The sequence below is a fragment of the Budorcas taxicolor genome, chromosome 16 (genome assembly GCF_023091745.1).
Source record: "Budorcas taxicolor isolate Tak-1 chromosome 16, Takin1.1, whole genome shotgun sequence".
Classification (NCBI taxonomy): Eukaryota; Metazoa; Chordata; class Mammalia; order Artiodactyla; family Bovidae; genus Budorcas; species Budorcas taxicolor.
Window position 1 is genome coordinate 29308409 of NC_068925.1, and position 22702 is coordinate 29331110.

At 36.8% G+C, this 22702-nt stretch overlaps 1 protein-coding gene across 1 annotated transcript in view; it reads left to right on the plus strand.

The window, feature by feature from the left end:
• Positions 1-22702, plus strand: part of DNAH14 (dynein axonemal heavy chain 14) — a 388242-nt gene that overhangs the window by 293715 nt on the left and 71825 nt on the right. The window contains exons 65-71 of the mRNA XM_052654143.1: positions 4911-5051; positions 8719-8934; positions 12331-12561; positions 12811-12932; positions 15033-15277; positions 18949-19370; positions 19450-19648. Of these exons, the coding sequence (XP_052510103.1) occupies positions 4911-5051; positions 8719-8934; positions 12331-12561; positions 12811-12932; positions 15033-15277; positions 18949-19370; positions 19450-19648 (1576 nt within the window). The remainder of the gene's footprint in view (positions 1-4910; positions 5052-8718; positions 8935-12330; positions 12562-12810; positions 12933-15032; positions 15278-18948; positions 19371-19449; positions 19649-22702) is intronic.

Genomic DNA, 22702 nt, shown 5'->3' on the forward strand with positions numbered 1-22702 from the left:
GAGGCCTGGCGTGCTGTGATTCACGGGGTCGCAAAGAGTTGGACACGACTGAACGACTGAACTGAACTGAACTGAACTGTTGGGACCAGTTGCACGATCTTAGTTTTTTCAATGTTGAGTTTTAAGCCAGCTTTTCACTCTCCTCTTTCATCCTTGTCAAGAAGCTCTTTAGTTTCTCTTCACTTTCTTGCCATTAGAGTGTTATCATTAGCATATCTGAGATTGTTGATATTTCTCCCAGCAATCTTAATTATGTGTTCTGAATATAAGTTAAATAAGCAGGGTGACAATATACAGCCTTGTAGTACTCCTTTCCCAATTTTGAAACAGTCAGTTGTTCTTTGTCTGGTTCCAACTGTTGCTTCTTGGCCTGCATACAAGTTTCTCAGGAGACAGATAAGGTGGTCTAAATACTCCCATCTCTAAGAATTTTCCAGTTTGTTGTGATCCACACAGTCAAAGGCTTTAGCATTGTCAATGAAGCAGAAGTACATATTTTTCTGAAATTCCTTTGCTTTCTCCATGATCCAGTGGATGTTGGCAATTTGATCTCTGGTTCCTCTGCCTTTTCTAGACCCAGGTTATACATCTGAAAGTTCTTGATTCATGCACTCTTGAGCCCTAGCTTAAAGGATTTTGAGCATAACCTTTTTAGCATGTGAAATGAGCACAGTTGTACAGTAGTTTGAGCATTCTTCGGCATTGCCCTTCTTTGGGATTGGAATGAAAACTGACTTTTTCCAGTCCTATGGCCGCTGCTCAGTTTTCCAAATTTGCTAGCACATTGAGTGAAGTGCTTAAACAGCATCATCCTTTAGGATTTGAAATAGCTCAGCTGGAATTCCATCACCTCCAGTAGCTTTGTTTGTAGTAATGCTTCCTAAAGCCCACTTGACCTCACACTCCAGGATGTCCAACTCTAGGTGAGTGACCACATCATCATGGTTATCTGGATCATTAAGACCTTTTTTGTATAGTTCTGTGTATTTTGCCACTTCTCATCTCTTCTGCTTCTGTTAGGTACTTATTGTTTCTGTGCTTTATCTTGCTCATCCATGCATGAAATATTCCCTTGATAGTTCTAATTTTTTTATGAGATCTCTAGTTTTTCCCATTCTATTGTTTTCCTCTATTTGTTTTCCTTGTTCACTTAATAAGTCCTTCTTAGCTCTCCTTGTTTCCCCAGGTGGTACAGTAGTAAAGAATCCACCTGCCAATGCAAGAGTTTCTGGCTAGACCTCTGAGTTAGGATGATCCCCTGGAGTAGGAAATGGCAAACCAGTCCAGTATTCTTGTCTGGAAAATCTCATGGACAGCAGAGCCTGGTGGGCTACAGTCCATGGCATCACAAAGATTTGGACACGACTGAGCAACTGAGCACACACACACATAAATACTAACGTACAGGTCTTAGTGCCTGACAGATAACAACACACTCAGTAATGTTAGCTAGTGTTATATCACTAATATATTAATTTACCATTTATCCCAGGACATCTTTATAACTTCAGTTTACTGAAGACTTAATATCAATCTATGTTTTTTAAAAAACTGTTTACCCTGTTTCTATTAATTACTTTGTTGCTGTGTAAAACCATGGTTATTTTAATGGGCTTCCGAGGTGGCTCAGTGGTAAAGAATCTGCCTGCCATCGCAGGAGACTTAAGAAACATGGGTTTGATCCCTGGGTGGGGAAGATCCCCTGAAGAAGGAAATGGCAACACACTTCAGTGTTCTTGCCTGAAAAAATCCCATGGACAGAAGAGCCTGGCGGGCTACAGTCCATGGGGTTGCAAAGAAGTCAGACACGACTTAGCAACTAGGCACAAGCACCTTCCTTTGATGTCTCAATTTTAAATTAAATAAGAATATTATAATGAAAACTAAAACTAGAATTGAGATCATTAATCCCTCTCCCCTACATAGCTCACATATCTTTTGAGAATGGGTAAGGCAATATACTTCAGAGATGACCACTGACATCTTTATTTGGACTACGCAAGTCTTTCCCTACATTTTGATGTAGTTACCAACATTTTAAAATCTGGAAATTTCAGTTAAAATCCACATTCTCTTGAAAATTCAGGAAATCTGACAGCCTGAGCTAGCATTCTTACATGGCTATCATAAACCCCTCAATTCACTTCAAGTATTTATATTACCTGCCTGGTCCCATAGATATTTCTTGCAAGCTTAAGAGATATAAAAAGTATTGGACATTTTTTAAGGAAATTAGCAACAAATTTGAACTGAATTTATTTTATGTTACTGTATAGTTTTATTGCACTTATTTTTGATGCTTGGTATTTTCAATTTTGATATTTACTCAATTTTCCTGATGTCCTTTATTTTGTGTGTGTGTCTTAGTATTTTCACTCATCTATCCAACAAATGTTTGTTTACAGTGTTGCTCCTTTGGTTTTTTTTTATTATTGCATTGTATAAGACAGAAAGATAAACTGCGAATTCTTGTCAGAATTTTATTCACTAATACTCCACATTCCCTTCCAGGTCTACAGGCTTCATGAGAAGTTTCTAATATTTTAACTCATTGAATGCAAAGAAGTATATTTTAAATGTATATTTTTACATTTGTGTGCTCAGTTGCTCAGTCGTATCTGACTCTTTGTGGCCCCACGGCCTGTACACCACCAGTCTCCTCTGTCCATGGGATTCTCCAGGCAAGAATACTGGAGTGATTGCCACTTTCCTACTCTGGAGGAACTTCCCAACCCAGGGATTGAACCTGAGTCTCCCGTCTCCTGCACTGGCAGGTGGATTATTTACCACTAGTGCCACCTGAGAAGCCCCATTTTTACACTTAATATTTTAAAGTTGAGTGTAATAGTTAACTCCATTGGTTTTAAACTCTTTGTTGAGATTTTCTGCTTACTCAAGCATGCACTGTCTCCCATTTTATAAACAGGTTTTTTTGTTCACCTGGGTCCTAGTATTAAAAACAATTCTGAAAAATCTCTGAAACTTTTGGAACAATAAATAATACCAGAGCCTTAGTCTAATTATATTTCACTATATATTGAAATTTATATTTCACTAAATGTATTACCTTGGAGGCACACGGTGACTGTCTGTCATATAATAGAAATTTCACATGTTTAGTTGAATTGATAAGCCCTACACTTTAATATGTAAATAACTCACTAGATCATAAGTAACAAAGAAAGAGTTTTCTGAGTAATCTAAACAGAAAGTATAAGCAAGAAAACAAACCAACATAATATATGAAAGAGCAAACAACTGAATAATTATTATGGGTATAACAGGACTAAGTAATAAATCATTAGAATAAGCATGCCAAAAGTCAGTAATGTGTATATTTTTGTGAAAATTAGGTATTTTCACAAGGATAACATCTTAGAAATCAGAGGAGAAATTACAGATCACTAACTGTATTCAGTAGGCACAATTTTGTATATACAATTACATGTACATATCATATTCAAGTCTTCATGCTAAACCCTGTCTTCAGAGATTTTGAGGACATGAAAAAAGAATAATAAAACTATAAGACCATAGCCGAGGAGATAATATCCAGCAATGTATAATTCCTTCAAAAAATGACTTTTGTAACCAGTATAGATCCGTGTGGACTTGTCAAGCTAAGACTTTATGACAGCTGGAAGTTGATAATAATTTTAAAGAATGCCTAGGATTTACATCCATTTAAGGGAGGAGTCCAGGCATAAGGAAAGAATATGAGACAAATCCCAGAGGCAAGAAAATTTAGAAAATGTTTAGAAAATATGGAATAAGCCAATCTGGCTGTACTGTAATATTGAAAAGGAGATGAAATTGGGAAGGAAGATTGGGATAAGGCTGTGGGTGTTTTTGTTGGCAGGGTCAAAACACTGGACTCTCTCCTTAGGCAATCTTTTCTATAAGAATTCACCAAATATTTTTGAGCAAGGATTATCAAGATAAGTGGTAATTTAAGAAAACAGTTTCATCAACTAATCATGAAAATATGTTTTCTACGGAGAAGGCAATGGCACCCCACTCCGGTACTCTTGCCTGGAAAATCCCATGGACGGAGGAGCCTGGAGGGCTGCGGTCCATGGAGTCGCAAAGAGTCAGACACGACTGAGCGACTTCACTTTCACTGTTCACTTTCATGCATTGGAGAAGGAAATGGCAACCCATTCCAGTGTTCTTGCCTGGAAAATCCCAGGGACGGCAGAGCCTGGTGGGCTGCCGTCTATGGGGTGGCACAGAGTCGGACACGACTGTAGTGACTTAGCAGCACTTAACAGCCTGTGCTTAGTCGCTCAGTCGTGTCCAGCTCTTTGTGACCCCATGGACTGTAACCCTCTAGGCTCCTCTGTCCGTGGGATTCTCCAGGCAAGAATACTGGAGTGGGTTGCCATGCCCTCCTCCAAGGGATCTTCTCAACCCAGGGATGGAATCCAGGTCTCCTGCATTGCAGGCAGATTCGTTACCATCTGAGCCATCAAGGAAGCCCCTACTTACAGCCTAGGGATAATTTAATAGTTGCTTCATCCACCAGTCCAACTTCAAAAACGCATTAGTTTCTAATGATCAGAGTATCTGGGATGAAAAATGTTCAAGCGGTTCCTTAAAAGAAGGAAACTAGATATGATACAAGGTTTTCTGTGTGAAAAATAAATCAGAAATGAATCTTCAGATACCAAGATTGTAAGAAAGCTTATCAAGCAAGTTGGCAGGTTTTTTTAAAAAGTTCAGTATCAAGTAATCATTCATTTAATTACCACAATGTACATTTTCATTGATAATATATCTATCTTTCCAGGAAGATTTTCTAGGATGTGAAATGAAATGGTTACACACCATATTTGCATAAATGGCAGATAAACTCTTAAGGCAAAATGAGAGTAAGAACTTGTCTCAATACTGAATTAATTGTCTTTCAGGTTGAAGAACATCTTCAGTTTTTGCAAGAAGCCTACAAAGAGATTGTTGCTGAAAAAGAACTATTAGCACATCGAAGAAAACTGGCCACCAAGCGCTTACAGTGTGCATCTATCTTACTAACTGCCTTGGAAGATGAGAAGGCAGGACTTTCTTTGGTTTTATATCCCCTTCATTAATTTCTACTAGACTTCACAAACCCGAGATGCTGCTTTCACTGAAGGCTATAGCATACTGCCTAAAACTATTTTGCTGTCAGTTTCCCTTTTAAGATCAGCAGACAGTTCTATAATGGCAGGTGGCACAGGAGTAAAGAATTCACCTGCAAACGCAGGGGACACAAGAGACCCAGGTTCAGTCCCTGGGTTGGGAAGATCCCCTGGAGGAGGAAATGACAACACACTCCAGTATTCTTGCCTGAAAAAAATCCCACTGACAGAGGAATTTAGCAGGCTATAGTCTACAGAGTCACTAACAGTCAGACACAACTGAGCACATACACAGGCAATTCTACTGAGATAAAAATAAAAGAATCTTGATTAAATAGTCTTAAAACAGGGGTAACAGAATAAAATGATCAAAAAGTTGTGCCTAAAACATCAGCACACTTTGTCTGATGAGGCCCAAAATAATAAATCTGCCTATGAATATGGCATGAGTTTTCCTTTTCTAGCAGAGAAATAACCCCAGCTGAATGTAGAAACATGGGTGGGGCTGAAATGAAGGGGATGTCTTTAGACAGGAAAAAGAAAATTTTGTTTTGTTTTGTCAGTCTTCTGACCTCTTTTATCTCATCTTTTTATGTCTCTTCTAATTCATCTGCTTTCTCTATACTTGAATCCTCAGTCAGCTGACTAGCATCTTGGTTTGAGTCATTACTCAGCTATCTCAAAGAATCTTACAAAATTCTCAAGATAATTTTAATTTAGTTTAATTGTTTAGATAAATATATATCGCAGAAGACTCCAACGGGGCAGGGAGAAAGAGGTTATGAAATGAGACCAACCAGATGGAGATCACAGAGGAAGATTACTGATATCCTTGTGAATCAAGAATATGTTGAGAGGAAGTAGAACAGCTTATCTCAGATCTTAAGCTTCCAGATGATGTGGTTCTTGTTCAACATGCTTTATTTCTTGATCAGTCAAGTACATACACAGTTGTAGAAGGAGGATATATAGCCAAAGAATATGGGTTCAGATCCTAGCTGCATTCTTAGAAGCTTTGTGAACTTGCTTAACTTTTCTAAGCTTTAATGTCTTGATCTTAAAGTCACTGGGCTTTTACTTAACAGAATATTGAAAACCTCTCATGAGATTTTCAAAAATAATGTCAGTCAGATAAGTAAATATTCAAAAGTTCTGGTCATTATTACTATCATTGAACACCATTAATAATACATTATCAGTTCAGTTCAGTAACTCAGTCATATCCAACACTTTGCGACCCCATGGACTGCAGCATGCCAGGGCTCCCTATCCATCACCAACTCCCGGAGTTTACCCAAACTCATGTCCATTGAGTCGGTGATGCCACCCAGCCTTCTCATCCTCTGTCGCCTCCTTCGCCACCTGCCCTCAATCTTTCCCAACATCAGGGTCTTTTCAAATGAGTCAGCTCTTTGCATCAGGTGGCCAAAGTATTGGAGTTTCAGCTTCAACATCAGTCCTTCCAATGAATATTCAGGACTGATTTCCTTTAGGATGGATTGGTTGGATCTCCTTGCAGTCCAAAGGACTCTCAAGAGTCTTCTCCAACATCAGAGTTCAAAAGCATCAACTCTTTGGTACTCAGCTTTCTTTATGGTCCAACTCTCACATCCATACATGACTACTGGAAAAACCATACCCTTGACTAGATGGACCTTTGTTGGCAAAGTAACATCTCTGCTTTTTAATATGCTGTCTAGATTGGTCATAACTTTTCTCCCAAGAAGTAAGTGTCTTTTAATTTCATGGCTGCAGTCACCATCTGCAGAGATTTTGAAGCCTCCAAAAATAGTCAGCCACTGTTTCCACTGTTTCCCCATCTATTTCCCATGAAGTGATGGGACCAGATGCCATGATCTTAGTTTTCTGAATGTTGAACTTTAAGCCAGCTTTTTCACTCTCCTCTTTCACTTTCATCAAGGGGCTCTTTAGTTCTTCTTCACTTTCTGCCATAAAGGTGGTGTCATCTGCATATCTGAAGTTATTGATATTTTTCCCAGCAATCTTGATTCCAGCTTGTGCTTCATTCAGCCTAACATTTCTCATGATATACTCTGCATATAAGTTAAATAAGCAGGGTGACAATATACAGCCTTGATGTACTCCTTTCTCCCTATTTGGAATCAGTCTGTTGTTCCATGTCCAGTTCTAACTGTTGTTTCCTAATCTGCATACAGATTTCTCAAGAGGCAAGTCAGATGGTCTGGTATTCCCATTTTTTAAGAATTTTCCACAGTTTTTTGCAATCCTCACAGTCAAAGGCTTTGGCGTAGTCAATAAAGCAGAAGTAGATGTTTTCCTGAACTCCCTTGCTTTTTCGGTGATCCAGCAGATGTTGGCAATTTGATCTCTGGTTCCTCTGCCTTTTCTAAATCCAGGTTGAACATCTGGAATTTCACGGTTCACGTATTGTTGAAGCCTGGCTTGGAGAATTTTGAGCATTACTTTAATAGCATGTGAGATGAGTGCAATTGTGCGGTAGTCTGAGCATTCTTTGGCATTGCCTTTCTTTGGGATTGGAAGGAAAACTGACCTTTTCCAGTCCTGTGGCCACTGCTCAGTTTTCCAAATTTGCTGGCATTTTGAATGTCGCACTTTCACACCATCATCTTTTAGGATTTGAAATAGCTCAACTGGAATTCCATCACCTCCACTAGCTTTGTTTGTGGTGATGCTTCCTAAGACCCGCTTGACTTCACATTCCAGAGTGTCTGGCTCTAGGTGAGTGATCGCACCATCATGATTATCTGGGTCGTGAAGATCTTTTTTGTACACTCTTTCTGTGTATTCTTGCCACCTCTTCCTCTTCTTAATATCTTCTGCTTCTGTTAAGTCCATACCATTTCTCTCCTTTATTGAGCCCATCTTTGTATGAAATGTTCCCTTGGTATCTCTGATTTTCGTGAAGAGATCTCTAGTCTTTCCCATTCTATTGTTTTCCTCTATTTCTTTGCACTGATCACTGAGGAAGGCTTTCTTATCTGTCCTTGCTATTCTTGGAACTCTGCATTCAAATTGGTATATCTTTCCTTGTCTCCTTTGCTTTTTGCTTCTCTTCTTTTCACAGCTATTTGTAAGGCCTCCTCAGACAGCCATTTTGCTTTTTTGCATTTCTTTTTCTAGGGGATGGTCTTGCTCCCTGTCTCCTGTACAATGTTATAAATAATATATTATAATGAATCATTATTTTTAAAATTATCCTACTTTATTACACAAAGTATTTGAAATGGCTATCAGTCTTAGCAAATATGGGAGTCACAGATCCAAGAATAAGACTCATATTCTCCTCAAAAAGCAGTTTGTATTTTCATATGATCCATTATTAATTTTTGGAGAAGAAAATGGTAATCCATTCCAGTATTCTTGCCTGGAAAATCCCGTGGACAGAGGAGCCTGGTGGGCTATCGTCCATGGGGTCTCAAAGAGTCAAATACAGCTTCGTTGGCTGGACAACAACAACTAATTATTAATTTTGATGCAACTATGGCATAAGGATAGTAACAGCAATAATAGATCCAACCTGGAGACTATTACTATCTAAAATGTCTTATAATAGAATATTTTGTATTAAATATCAATAACTGTTTATTTGAATGTTTAGACTCGATGGCAAGAAACAATTGATCAAATAGACAACAAGTTGGAAGGAATTTTGGGTGACATACTTATTTCAGCAGCATGCATTGTCTACAGTGGAGTGTTAACAGCAGAATTTCGCCAATTGATTGTGGAAAAGTGGCAGAATCTTTGTACTGAAAACAACATTTCTTTGTCTTCTAACTTTTCTTTAATTGAAGTCATGGCACAAAAACATGAGGTAGTAACATATTTCAGTTATCCAGTTAAGTGATTGTTGCTGGTTTGGATTGTGTGTGTGTGTGTGTGTGTGTGTGTGTGTGTGTGTGTGCACATTCACACGTATCTTGGGGCTTGAATCCATTCCTGAAATTATTTTATAAGTAAAAATAAAGAAGTTTGCTTTGTATTTTTTAAAATATACTCCATATAGCTCAGTTAAGTCACCTTAAGTTTCTTATCCTCTGGGAAACAGTCAAAAATATCCCTTTTCCATTGTAATTGTACTATCTTAAAAATATAGCCATTTCCTCTCCCAGAAACCCATCTAATTAATAAAATTCATGTTCTTGTCAAACCATAGTTAGTAGTCTCAGAAATATCCATAATTATAGACCTTATATTTATCAATTTATCAATAAGTATTTATTGTCTTATCTATGTAAGTTCTGTGCTGATGTTGCAAAGGCAAAAAAGAAAACACCTGTTTTTTCATTCATAGAGAATAATTTTGGATTGGTTCTCCCACTAACAACTTAAACTGACCGTCATAAATACAAACTCTCAGAAGCGAATACTGGCTTTTCATTTTCATAATGCTAATAATGAATTCAAACCCAAATATATCAGTAATTGGGATTTCCCAGGTGGCGCTAGTGGCAAAGAATCCACGTAACAATACAGGAGACACAAGAGATGCAGGTTCGATCCCTGGGTTGGGAAGATCCCCTGGAGTAGAAAGCGGCAACCCACTCTAGTATTCTTGCCTAGAAAATTCCATGGACAGAAAAGCCTCGTGGGCTACAGTCCATGTGGTCACAAAGGGCTGGACACAACTGAGCAACTGAACACGCATGTCACGTATCAGTAATTACAATATATGTAAATGGACTAAATGGTACAGTTAAAAGTCAAAGACTGTAAAACTACATAAAAGTGTAAACCAAAGCACAAAACAGAAGCTACATGTTTTTTAGAAAAGACACAGTTAAAACATAAAGAAGATTGGCAATAAAAAAGTAGGAAGAAATTTGCCATTTATTACCAAAAATAAAAGACAATAGACTTTACGGCAAAAAAATGATTGCTAGAATTAAATAAGCTTATGTTAAAATTAGAATTGGTTTAATTCTTCTTCAAGATTATGTTAATGATTCTAAATCTGTTTGTATCTAATAGCATGACCTCAAAAAATATAAAGCAAACATTAAAAGAATTATAAATAAAAATGGACAAATCTACAATCATAGTGAGAATTTAACACATTTCTCTCTATAACTCACAGAAAAAGAACACACAAACCAGTAAGAATGGAAAAGATTTGAACAACGTAATCAACAAATGGACTTATTAATATGTTAATAAGACACTGCAGCCTACACCTACAGCGTTCACATTCAATGCCAATATAGAACATTCACATTCAATGTTCAGTATAGAACATTACCAAAATTGACCATGTAATGGACTATAAACAAACTTGCAACAAATATCAAAGGAATTGAATCATGTAGACTATGTTATCTGACAAAAAAGCAATTGAGCTAGAAGTATATAATTAAAAGCTTCTCTTAATATCCTCATATTTCTGGAAGTTAGGAAGTGTATTCCCAAACTAACCACAGGTCAAAGAAGAAATCAGAATTGAATAAATGAATCCTTGCAAAAGATTTTCTTTTGAGATTGGGAACATAACAAAGGTATATCTACTATTTCCATGTGTATTTACTGCTGTAATGGAGATTCTAAACAGTGCAGGAAGACAAGAAAAAAAATATTAGAATGGGGAAAGAAGAGAGACCAAAAATATATAATGTTGCAGGTTATATGTATCTAAAAATCCAAGAGAATATGTAGATATATCATGAGCATTGATAAATATTTAGCAAACTTTCTGGAATTAAAGTCAGTATACAAAAAGCCAATTACATTTCTATATACCAGCAACAAACAGGGTGCATGATGTTTTTAGATACAATTTATCACAGCATCATACTGAATCTATCATAAAGTTGTGTTAATTATAGAAATGAAACTATAAAATATTATTGACATAAATTTTTGACAACCTATATAAATTAAGAAGTATACCATGTTCATGAATTGGAAGACTCAGTATTCTAAAATTGCCAGTTCTTTCCTAATTGGTCTAAAGATACATTGTAATCCCAGTCAACTTTCCAACAGGAAGGGATGTGTGTTTGTGTGTGTGTGTGTGTCAAATGACAAGCTGATTCTAAAAGTTATAAGAAAAGGCAAAGAGCCAAAATGTCCAACACAATGTTGATAAAGAACTAGGTGGGAGAAATTGCAATATCAAGATTTACTTTAAAGCTACAGTAATTAGACAGTGGTATTATTTATCCTTGTGTGTAACAATGTAAGGATAAATAGCTATACCAATGAAGTAGAACTGAGAGCCCAGAAACAGATCCATAAATAGGTAGAACTTTGATTTATTTCCAAGGTGATACTGTAGTGCAATGAGGAATGGGTAGGCTTTTCAGTAAACAGTGGTGGATAATTGACTATTCATTTTAAAAATTGACATTATTTTATACTACACACAAAAATTTCATTGAAGTTAAATTGTAGACCTAAATGTGAAAGGCAAATTAATAAGGTGTAATTTAGGAGAATGTCTTCATGACCCTAGGTAAAGAAAAGATATCCTAAGCAGAACTAAACACAGAAGAAAAAGTTGACCAATTTAATTACATTAAAATATAGATGTTCTATTCATCAAAAGACACAACTGAGAACATAAAAAGGAAAGTCAAAGAACAGATAAGGATATTTGTAATACATATGTTCAACAAAGAGCCCTATTCAGAGTAGAAAAGAGAGCCACTATACATCACTAAGCAAAAGATACACAACCCAGTAAATAAATAGGCAGGAGTCTTGAATAGGCAGCCCACAAAACAGACTATCCAAATAGCCATAAACATAATTAGGGACTAAAAAGTAAATCTAAAATGAGATATCTGTTGTGATGAGCATTCATCCCTATTGATAAAGGAATGTAATGTCCTGAATAATTAGTCACCTTACCAAAAATTTCATATCCCAGTTGTTTTAAATTGTTCTTTTCTTTAGTCCATTTAAGGGCTTCCCTCATGGCTCAGCTGGTGAAGAATCTGCCCACAATGCAGGAGACCTGGGTTCCATCCCTGGGTTAGGAAGACCCCCTGGAGAAGGGAAAAGCTACCCGTTCCAGTATTCTGGCCTGGAGAAGTCCATGGACTGTATAGCCCATGGGGTTGCAAAGAGTTGGGCACGACTGGAAGACTTTTAAAGATTATTCGTCCTTTTAAAGATTATTTGATAGTCTGTAGGATTCTTTAGTATCCTGCATGGTAATAAAAGATGTGAAGAAGTTTATGAAACAACAAAAACTCTAATGGTTTCTTTCCAGATCCGCCAATGGCATCATCAGGGACTTCCTCTTGGTCAGTATTCAACAGAGAATGCCATCTTGATCAAGAATGGCCTGCAGTGGCCACTGCTGATTGACCCACAGAAGCAAGCACACAGCTGGATCCGTCAGATGGAAGGATCTAGGCTGCAGGAGCTCTCCACTGAGGACAGCAATTACATCCAAACAATTGAGAATGCTATGAAAACAGGAGGGAGTGTCCTCTTGCAGGTAGTTAGACAAAATGACCTAATTCCAGATAGCTGACACACAGACTGTAAGTGATAGGTAACTTTGTCAAGGGAAAAAATGATAAATAAATAAGTGCATAAATAATTGCAATATATTGTCAATGTTTAATTCTCTCACAGCTTTCATTGGTATCTAGACATTAAAGATTTACATGTTTTAAATGCTGTGCCTTTTCAGCTGATTTATTTGTTGTGAAATGAATTTTTTCTTTATTTTATTTATTTTCAGAATCTTCCTGAAAGATTACCTCCAAGTTTAAAGGAAATTTTGAAGAAGGATATCTACCAGAGAAGAGGACAATACTTCATAAAGATTAATGATTCTGAGATTGAATACAATTCCAAATTTAGGTAATGTCTTTCATAGCTGAATTGACTCAAATATTTATACTTTTAAAGCTAGATTATATTGCAGGTCCCATATTTCAGCCCTGATAAGGTTCTCCTGGTGGAAAAAGTCAGATTGCACTTGAACATTCTTTTTGTTTTTGTGTTGCCAGTAGCACATAATAGTAAACAGAATGGAGAACAGATTTTTATGTATAAAGTCATTCCAAACCAAACCATTTTCAAACTGTGCCTGATGGAAGCTATGGGTTCTATGAAGAGTCTTCAGAAGCAGTGCAAGAAGGGCAGCAATCAGGAATCCCAGCCCCACCTGAATTCATGAACCTCAATTTGATCTGTTTGCACAATATTTTATTGGGGCAGGAAAAGCTTCTGCTTCTTTAAAAAACAAAATCCACTTCTGCTACCTAGAGGAAAAAGATATTTTGCCTAGACAGATAAAAACATTGTGTCCATGTTCCAAGCAGTGATGGGCCTCCAGGAAACCAATTCATCAGCATATTTCACAAAGCACTATTATACAGACAAATTTAATTACAACAAAAATACAGTTCCCAAGAAAATAAGACTTTGTATTATCAGTTATGTGCATTCTCTCCTTCAATTCATAATCAAAAGATTATAGTAAGCAAGTACTCAGTAATGAGAATTAGAAGATGATTTTAATGGTCCCTAGCCTGGTGCCTTTAACTTCTTTACAGGAACTCTGACAGACTGACTCCTTACCAAGTTGTCCTGACTCTTAAACTTGTTGGTCAGTGAATCCTCTAACTTGGGCAGAGCTACCAAATTCTCACTCCTCAACGAATTCTCACTCCCTAGAATTCTCCCTTTTTAGCCTCCTTCCTTCTGTTAGTAAAACATTTTCCAAAGTATGTTTCTCAAAGCATCATTTCCCGGGATTTAGTTGGGGTGGGAGTGGTGGGGGAGGGTCACTCGAAAAAGAAATTCTGCATTTTTTTTAAATAGCTGGGTTAAACAAAGTTAAACAATATTCTTTCCTACAAGGACTTAAAATCTCTTTATTTACTGAACAAATCCTCTTCAGAAAATAGTGTTCTACAGAATGCACTTTGGAAAGCACTGTGTTAACACATTCTTTCTCACTGAATACAGCCTGATTGATTAAACAACAGCTTAGAAATACTACTGAAGCAACATCACCCTGAACTGATAGCCTCGTCCCCATGTTTGAATTGCATGTTTGAAGAGGTGGTGGAGGGACTATTTTAGAGGGCAGATGATGACAGATTCCCTCTCTGTCACTTGTTAGCCATGTGATATTGGCAAGTTATTTAACCCCTGTAAGCTTCAATTTCACCCTTTGTAAAATGTTGTTGTTTCATTGCTAAATAATATCTGACTCTTTTGCGACCCTATGGACTGTAACTTGCCATGTTCCTCTGTCCACGGGTTTTCCCAGGCAAAAATACTAGAGTGAGTTGTCATTTTCTTTTCCATGAGATCTTCCCAACCCGGGGATCAAACCTGTGTCTCCTGCATTAGCCAGCGATTCTTTACCACCCGGCCACCAGGGAAGTCTGGTGCAGCCCAAAATACTGGGTTGCTATGAAAACTAAACATGATCCAGAATCTGAGCACTCTTGAATGCTTCCACTGGTTCCACATAGCTCCAAGCCACCATCACTATCTCTCACATTTTAACCAGTCTCCTATCTTCCTTCTTGTCCTCTGTCTTCCTTCCGCACAGGCTACTCTCAAGACAGCAGCTAGAGTGGTCCTCTTATAAAACATCATGTCTCTCCTCTTCTCAAATTCCTCCATTGGCTTCTTGCTCACTCAGGGTGAAAACCATAGTCTTTACAATGATCTAGTAGCAAATCAAAACTCCCATTATGTAGCATTTTTTCCTCTTCCTTATGCTTAGACCAAATATGTACATAATTTATGGTTGTATTTTTAAAGCTCTAGATAGTACTTAGTATAAACTGAGAGCCTACTTTGTGCATAAGGCTGAATAAAACTAAAAATTAATCTTGTTTAATTCCAGAAGAAGTATTTTTTGTTATTAAATAAATTTGTTTCATTTTTTTCTTCTGCATATCCTTTGAATAATAACTGGTGCCTTTCTCACGTTTTTAGGTTATATGTATCTACAGAAATAGACAACCCCTATTTTCCTCCATTCATTTATAGCTTTGTTACTATGATAAACTTCACAGTAACATTCCAAGGTTTTCAAGATCAACTCTTATCTATTGTATTAAGTCATGAAGTTCCTCATTTAGAAAATCAACGTTTCCAGCTCTTAGAGAGTATTTCCCTTGATGCTAAGACTCTTGAAGAACTGGAGCAAAAAACATTAAATTTACTAGAGAATGCACAAGGTAAGTTAAGATCTTTAGTGATATTAGTAGACCCTTGCATACCTTTGTAAAGGACAGAATAAAAGTTGAAAGGACTGTTCTGAATTGTTACCAAGTATGTGCGTGCTAAGTCACTTCAGTCCTATCTGACTCTTTGTGACCCTAGGGACCATAGCCTGCCAGGCTCCTCTGTCCATGGGATTCTCCAGGCAAGAATACTGGAGTGGGTTACCGTGCTCACCTCCAGGGGTTCTTCCTGACCCAGGGATCGAACTCATGTCTCTTACATCTCCTGCATTAATTAGCAGGCGGGTTCTTTATCACTAGCGACACCTCGGTGGTTCCATAGGAAATTCCAAAGATTTTAGAAGCTCTGTGCCAATAATGGGAATGAAGACCAAAGATATATTTCATATTATAAATCACAAAATAAAGTATATGAAACTATGAAACTTACTATGAAACTTTAAATACATGTTTATACCTGGAAAGATCTGATTTTGTTCCTTTTCTGATTACATGTAAAAGCTGTTTCTTAGTAACCCATGACTAAGCTGTTCTTCTATTAATCACAAGACTAGTTACATAGACAAGGTTTCCTATATCTGTTTCTCATGTAAGATTGGAATCATAGTTGTTAACTTCTTGGGGAACAAAACCAAAACATCTAGGTATTATGTAAAATACATAGAAAGTGACACGATTGATCTAATGAGATTCAGGAACACAGCCTCTCTTATTTTCTTTCAAATGTCATATTTTGCTATAATCTTTTCCTAAATTGGATAAACAATAGTTTTAACAAGACAGAGGAAAATTTCTTTATGATAACACACATTCAGTTCAGTTCAGTCGCTCAGTCGTGTCCGACTCTTTGCGACCCCATGAATCGCAGCACGCCAGGCCTCCCTGTCTATCACCATCTCCCGGAGTTCACTCAGACTCACGTCCATCAAGTCAGTGATGCCATCCAGCCATCTCATCCTCAGTCGTCCCCTACTCCTCCTGCCCCCAATCCCTCCCACCATCAGAGTCTTTTCCAATGAGTCAGCTCTTCTCATGCGGTGGCCAAAGTACTGGAGTTTCAGCTTTAGCATCATTCCTTCCAAAGAAATCCCAGGACTGATCGCCTTCAGAATGGACTGGTTGGATCTCCTTGCAGTCCAATGGACTCTCAAGAGTCTTCTCCAACACCACAGTTCAAAAGCATCAATTCTTCGGCACTCAGCCTTCTTCACAGTCCAACTCTCACGTCCATACATGACCACTGGGAAGACCATAGCCTTGACTAGACAGACCTTAGTCGGCAAAGTAATGTCTCTGCTTTTGAATATGCTATCTAGGTTGGTCATAACTTTTCTTCCAAGGAGTAAGCGTCTTTTAATTTCATGGCTGCAGTCACCATCTGCAGTGCTTTTGGAGCCCCCCAAAATAAAGTCTGACACTGTTTCCACTGTTTCCCCATCTATTTCCCATGAAGTGATGGGACCGGATACCATGATCTTTGTTTTCTGAATGTTGAGCTTTAAGCCAACTTTTTCACTCTCCTCCTTCACTTTCATCAAGAGACTCTTTAGTTCCTCTTCACTTTCTGCCATAAGGGTGGTATCATCTGCATATCTAAGGTTATTGATATTTCTCCCAGCAGTCTTGATTCCAGCTTGTGTTTCTTCCAGTCCAGCGTTTCTCATGTTGTACTCTGCATATAAGTTAAATAAGCAGGGTGACAATATACAGCCTTGACGTACTCCTTTTTTTAGTGCACTATATTCTGTTATTATGCCTTTAACATTTATTCCCAATCAATTGTTTCTCTTTTTAGAGTCAGATATTTTTAAAAGGCTACAACTTTTTACAGATAGTACACTTAGTAAAAATTGTTCTTGGAAAAAGCTCAATAAAAGACCCCTTGATTTTGAACATATTTTTTTCCTCCTTTCCAAGTTTTAGTAAAAATAGATTATCCTTACCATCTTTTTGTAAATATTTTATATTTGGTGTGACTCCTCACCCCCTGTTGGGAGAGGTGAATCAAGGGTAGTGACTATGAGAAGCAGCCCATAGTTTAGATCCAGATGTAACTTAGACTGCTTCACCTGCATCAATAAGAATATGGTTTCCAGATCTTCAAATGTAATAATCCCCTGATTCCTTTCAACGGCCATGTCAAGCTATGTTTAGTTCTGGATGCCACATTTCAAGAGGGCTTTTCTCATATTGTGTCCAGAGGTGAGCATCAAGGGGTCTAGAAATTGTATCACCAAAAATATTTCTCCTTTTAACACTAATTTCTCATTTAAATGCTTTCTTTGCTGCAATCACCCTCTGTGTTTATTTTCAATCTGACTTTATTGAGGCCTTCGATGGCTAAGTCAAAGATCTCTCTTGGAAAATGTCACATTACACTCGAAAATATGGGGGTTATTTGCAAATATCTTTTGATATTGATTTCTAACATAATTCCACAGTGATAAAAGATCAGACTGTATGATCTCAATACCTTTAGACCATGAATTTTTTTACACCTTGTTTTATGTTCCTAGTTTTTATGGCTCCTAGTTTACAGTCTATGGGAACTTGAATAGAATTTGTATCCTACTGTTGTGTAAAAATAATATAAATCTTAACTATGTGGAATTGATTCACAGTGTTTTTCAGGTCTACTATATTCTTCTACTTCTTTGTATAGTCATTCTATTAATTTTTGAGAGTTTGATATTGAAACTCTTAACTAAAAATCTTAATTTATCTACTTAAAAAAAATTGTAAGATAGATAACCAACAAAGACCTACTGCATAGCCCAGAGAACTCTGCTAAATATTCTTTAATAACCTAAGTGGGAAAGGAATTTGAAAAAGAATAGGTACCTGTATATGTACACCTTTCTTAGTTGTACACCTGAAACTAACATTGTTAATCAACTATATTCCAATATAAAGTTAAAAAAATTTTTTAAATTAAAAAAAGAACACTTGAAGGAATTCCCTGGTGGTCCAGTGGTTAGGACTTCATTCTTTCACTGCCTAGGGCATGGGTTCAACCTCTGGTTGGGGAAATAAAATCTTGTGAGTCATGTGTCTTGGCCAAGAAAAAAAAAAAAATCACTTGAAAAATGGGAATAGCTCTACTATAAAACAGTAGAGTTTAAAATGGGAATATGAAAGTTGTCTTATACATTTGAAAGGGATAGAACTATTATGTGTGTTTCTAAAGCAGTGTTTTTTTAAAGGTGAGTAGCAACCCATTAGTGGAATGAAAAATCACTTTCATTGATCATTATCAACTTTGTTTAATAAAATAGAACACAATGGAAAATACCAGAGCACATCACGTAAAATAATGATGCTGTTGTTATTTTCTGAAATTTTTATTTTCATTTTCTGTGTGTATAGAAGATCAAGTGTAAATGCATTCCTTATGATGAAAGGGCTATTTATTATGTGCCTATAATAAAAATAAAATCCTCAAACATTAAAGTAGCATAAAGAAGAGACTAGAGGATGGGAAGGGGGAGGCATATGTACTATTAATCAAATTTTTTAGAAACATGGCCTATCTTCATTTAAGACAGGTCCATGTCCAAAATAAAACCTACGAAAGACCAATAGTAAAACTCTTAAAGAGTAGAGAATGAGGAAATAATTATTTAATATTCCAATGATTTTTATTTAAACTCATTTTTTGTCTTTAGGATTTGTATTAGATGATGAGGAAATTGTAGACATCTTAAGAAAATCCAAGATGACTTCAAATGAAATTTCAAAGCGAATCAAAGCAACGAGAAAAGCAGAAAGTAAAATTGAAGAAACACGTAAATTGTATCTCCCCATTGCTACACGGGGTGCCCTGCTCTACTTTCTAGTGTCTAATCTTGCACAGATTGATTACATGTACCAGTTCTCCCTAGACTGGTTTCGTCAAATTTTTGTTTCATCAGTAGTTTCCAAAAGCAAAGAACAGGAAGAACACAGTCTGAAAAGGGAGAGAATGTTTCTGAAAAAAGATCATGAAATCACAAATCTCTCAAAAGAGCCTAAATTGGGAAGTGAAAAAGGAACCTTAGATAGACATCTTAAAAACTCAATAGATACATTGACAAGAAACATTTTTAAGGTGAGACATTCTCAAAGGTGAATTTTGCACATTTATTTGACCCAGCTAGATTAGCCTAACAGTTATGCTTTCTTTGTAGGTGGTCTCTTTAGCTCTGTTTAATCGACATAAACTTTGCTTCTCCTTTGGGCTTTGCACTACAATCATGCAAAATAATGCTAATGGAAATTTAATGCAGGATGACATTGGATCCCTACCAGAGGAAGAATGGAACATCTTCTTAAATTCTAGCATGCTAGTAAATATTAAAGGTGTAATGCCCCAGCCTAAACTCAACAGTAAGTAAAACTAATTGCTCTAGACGTACTAAAAACCCATTAAACACATTTCCTGAAAAGTAGTAAAAGATCTCGAAGGTGCTCCAAGTCAGTGCTTCTACACTGATTAAACTAAAAGCAATTTGAAGTCAAGTACAATATCTAATTCATCACTGTATCCTCTACACTGTTGAGCATATTAGGTGAAAGTGAAAGTGTTAGTTGCTTAGTCATGTCTAACTCTGCGACATGTGGACTGTAGCCCGCTAGGCTCCTCTGTCCCTGGGATTTCCCAGACAAGAATAGTGGAGTGGGTAGGCATTCCCTTCTCCAGGGTATCTTCCTGACCCAGGGATCAAACCTGGGTCTCCTGCATTAAAAGCTATTCTTTACCATCTGAGTCACCAGGGAAGCCTATAACTGATACTCAGTAATTTTTGAATGAACAAATAAGTGACAATTGCTAGGTTATTATAATTCTAATCTATAAAGCAGAATACCTAATGCTTGTCAATAGGGACATACACACACATCCTTTCATTAAATACCATCAGAAGGTGAATTTCACCCTCCTAACTATAGTTGCCCTCAGTTTCTTATGAAAATTCTCTGAAAATTTGAACCACAAAAATCATGCTTATCCAAAAGATTAGGCAAAATACTTAAGTATTGGATCTTTGCAGATGCTCCAGTGTTGTATATTTTTAATATGTTTATTTTAAAAATTATGGTAATAATATACATAACATAGAATTTGCCATCCTAGCCATTTTTAAGTGTATGGTTCAGTAGCATTAACACATTCATATTATTGTGCTGTGCTGTAATTTTAAGTTGTTGTTTAGTTGCTAGTTGTGTCTGACTCTTCATGACCTCATGACTGCAGCATGCCAGACCTCCTTGTCCCATCTCCTGGAGTTTGCCCAAGTTCATGTCCGTTACATGTCCAGCCGTCTCATCCTCTGATGCCCTCTTCTCCTTCTGCCTTCAATCTTTCCCAGCATCAGGGTCTTCTTCCAATGAGTTCACATCAGGTGGCCAAAGTATTGGCCAAAGATTCAGCTTCAGCATCAGTCCTACCAGTGAGTATTCAGGGTTGATTTCTTTAATATTGGCTGGTTTCATCTGCTTGCTGTCCAAGGGACTCCCAAGAATCTTCTCCAGCACCACAGTTTGAAAGTGTCATTTCTTCAGTGCTCTGCCTTCTTTATGGTCCAGCTCTCACAACCATACATGACTACTGGAAAGACCATAGCCTTGACTATACAGACCTTTGTCAGCAAACTGATGTCTTTGCTTTTTAACTCGCTAAGTTTCTCATAGCTTTTCTGCCAAGAAGGAATTGTCTTCTAATTTCATGGCTGTAGTCACCATCCACAGTGATTTTAGAGCCCAAGAGGAAATCTGTCACTGCTTCCACATTTTCCCCTTCTATTTGCCATGAAGTGATGCCATGATTTCAGTGTTTTTAACATTTAGTTTTTAGCCAGCTTTTTCATTCTCCTCCTTTACCCTCATCAAGAGGTTCTTTAGTTCCTCTTTGCTTTCTGCCATTTGAGTGATATCATCTGCATGCATATCTGTGGTTGTTAATTCTTCTCATGGCAATCTTGATTCCAGCTTATAATTCATCCAGCCCAGGATTTCTCATGATGTGCTCTGCATATAAACAGGGTGACAATAAACAGCCTTGTTATACTCATTTCTCAGTCCTGAACCAGTCAGTTGTTTCACATAAGAGTTCAGACTGTTGCTTCTTGACCAGCATATAGGTTTCTCAGGAAACAAGTAAGATGGTCTAGTATTCCCATCTCTCTAAGTTGCAACACATTAAATTTAAAGGAAATCTGACATTCTCCCTGAAGAGGAAAAAGTGGTGATTTATCAATTGTTTTGAGACTATTAGCAGAAACTAGAATTCAGAATGAAAATATGAAAACAGTTGCTATCCAGACATTTGGATAGTTTTATTTTTTCTTTGCTTTTGTAGTACCAAAAGCTGGCACCCAGTAAATGTTTGGTAAATGACTCTTGAATCAATGAATGCTCTTTTGAATTTATTAAGATTATTTTGCTTGAAAAATATAGACAACAATAATTCAATGGCTTTAAAATTTAAAAATGTATAGAACAGGGTATCTCAGAAAAATTCAAGGAAAATGTGAACAGCCAAGCATCAATATGAAAATACAGACTACTGTTAACATAACTCAACTTTTAATAATTCTCAGACTCTGCACCTCACAATTCTAGGCACCATATTTACAAGAGGGTGAATCTGAGTGTCATAACCTCATTCAGAAGTTTATTCCTCAACTACTCTCCTAAGACCAAGAGACAAGATCATGCAGCAAAACAGGTGGCCAAAAATTCAGCAGCAGCAGCCAATCTAAGAGGCGTCTACTGTAGTTGCAGTCATTAAAACACCCTCAGTATACTTTAAGAAAGAACAACATCACATCACCATGTTGTATACCTGAAACTTATATAATGTTGAACACCAATTATATTTTATTAATTAGTTAAAACTATTTTTAGCTCTCAAGAAAAAACAAAGATATTTAATAGCGTTTTAATTATGTAAGCAATGTGTATTGATTATAAAAGCCATTATAACCTACACATACAGAAAAGAAGTAAATAAATTCTACCATCCAGAGAGACAACTACTATTAATATTACTATGTTTTATCTTTTCACTTTTTTCTTCCACATATATATTCTTTATTGATATTTGTATATGTTCATTTTTTGAAATATAGTTGACATACAGTGTTACCTTAGTTTCAGGTGTACTACATAATATTTTGACATTTGCATACATTGTGATTTGATCATAATCACAACAAGTCTAGTAACCATCTGTCTCCATACAAAGTTATTTAAATATAATAGCCATGTTCTTTATGCTCTATATTACACCCTCATGATTATTTATTGTATAACTGAAGGTTTGTACTTCTTAAACCCCTTCATCTATTTTGTCCACCCACACCACCTTCTGGCAGCGACCCATTTGTTCTCAATATCTATGAGTTTGCTTTTGTTTTGCTTTGTTTGTTTCTTAGATTTCAC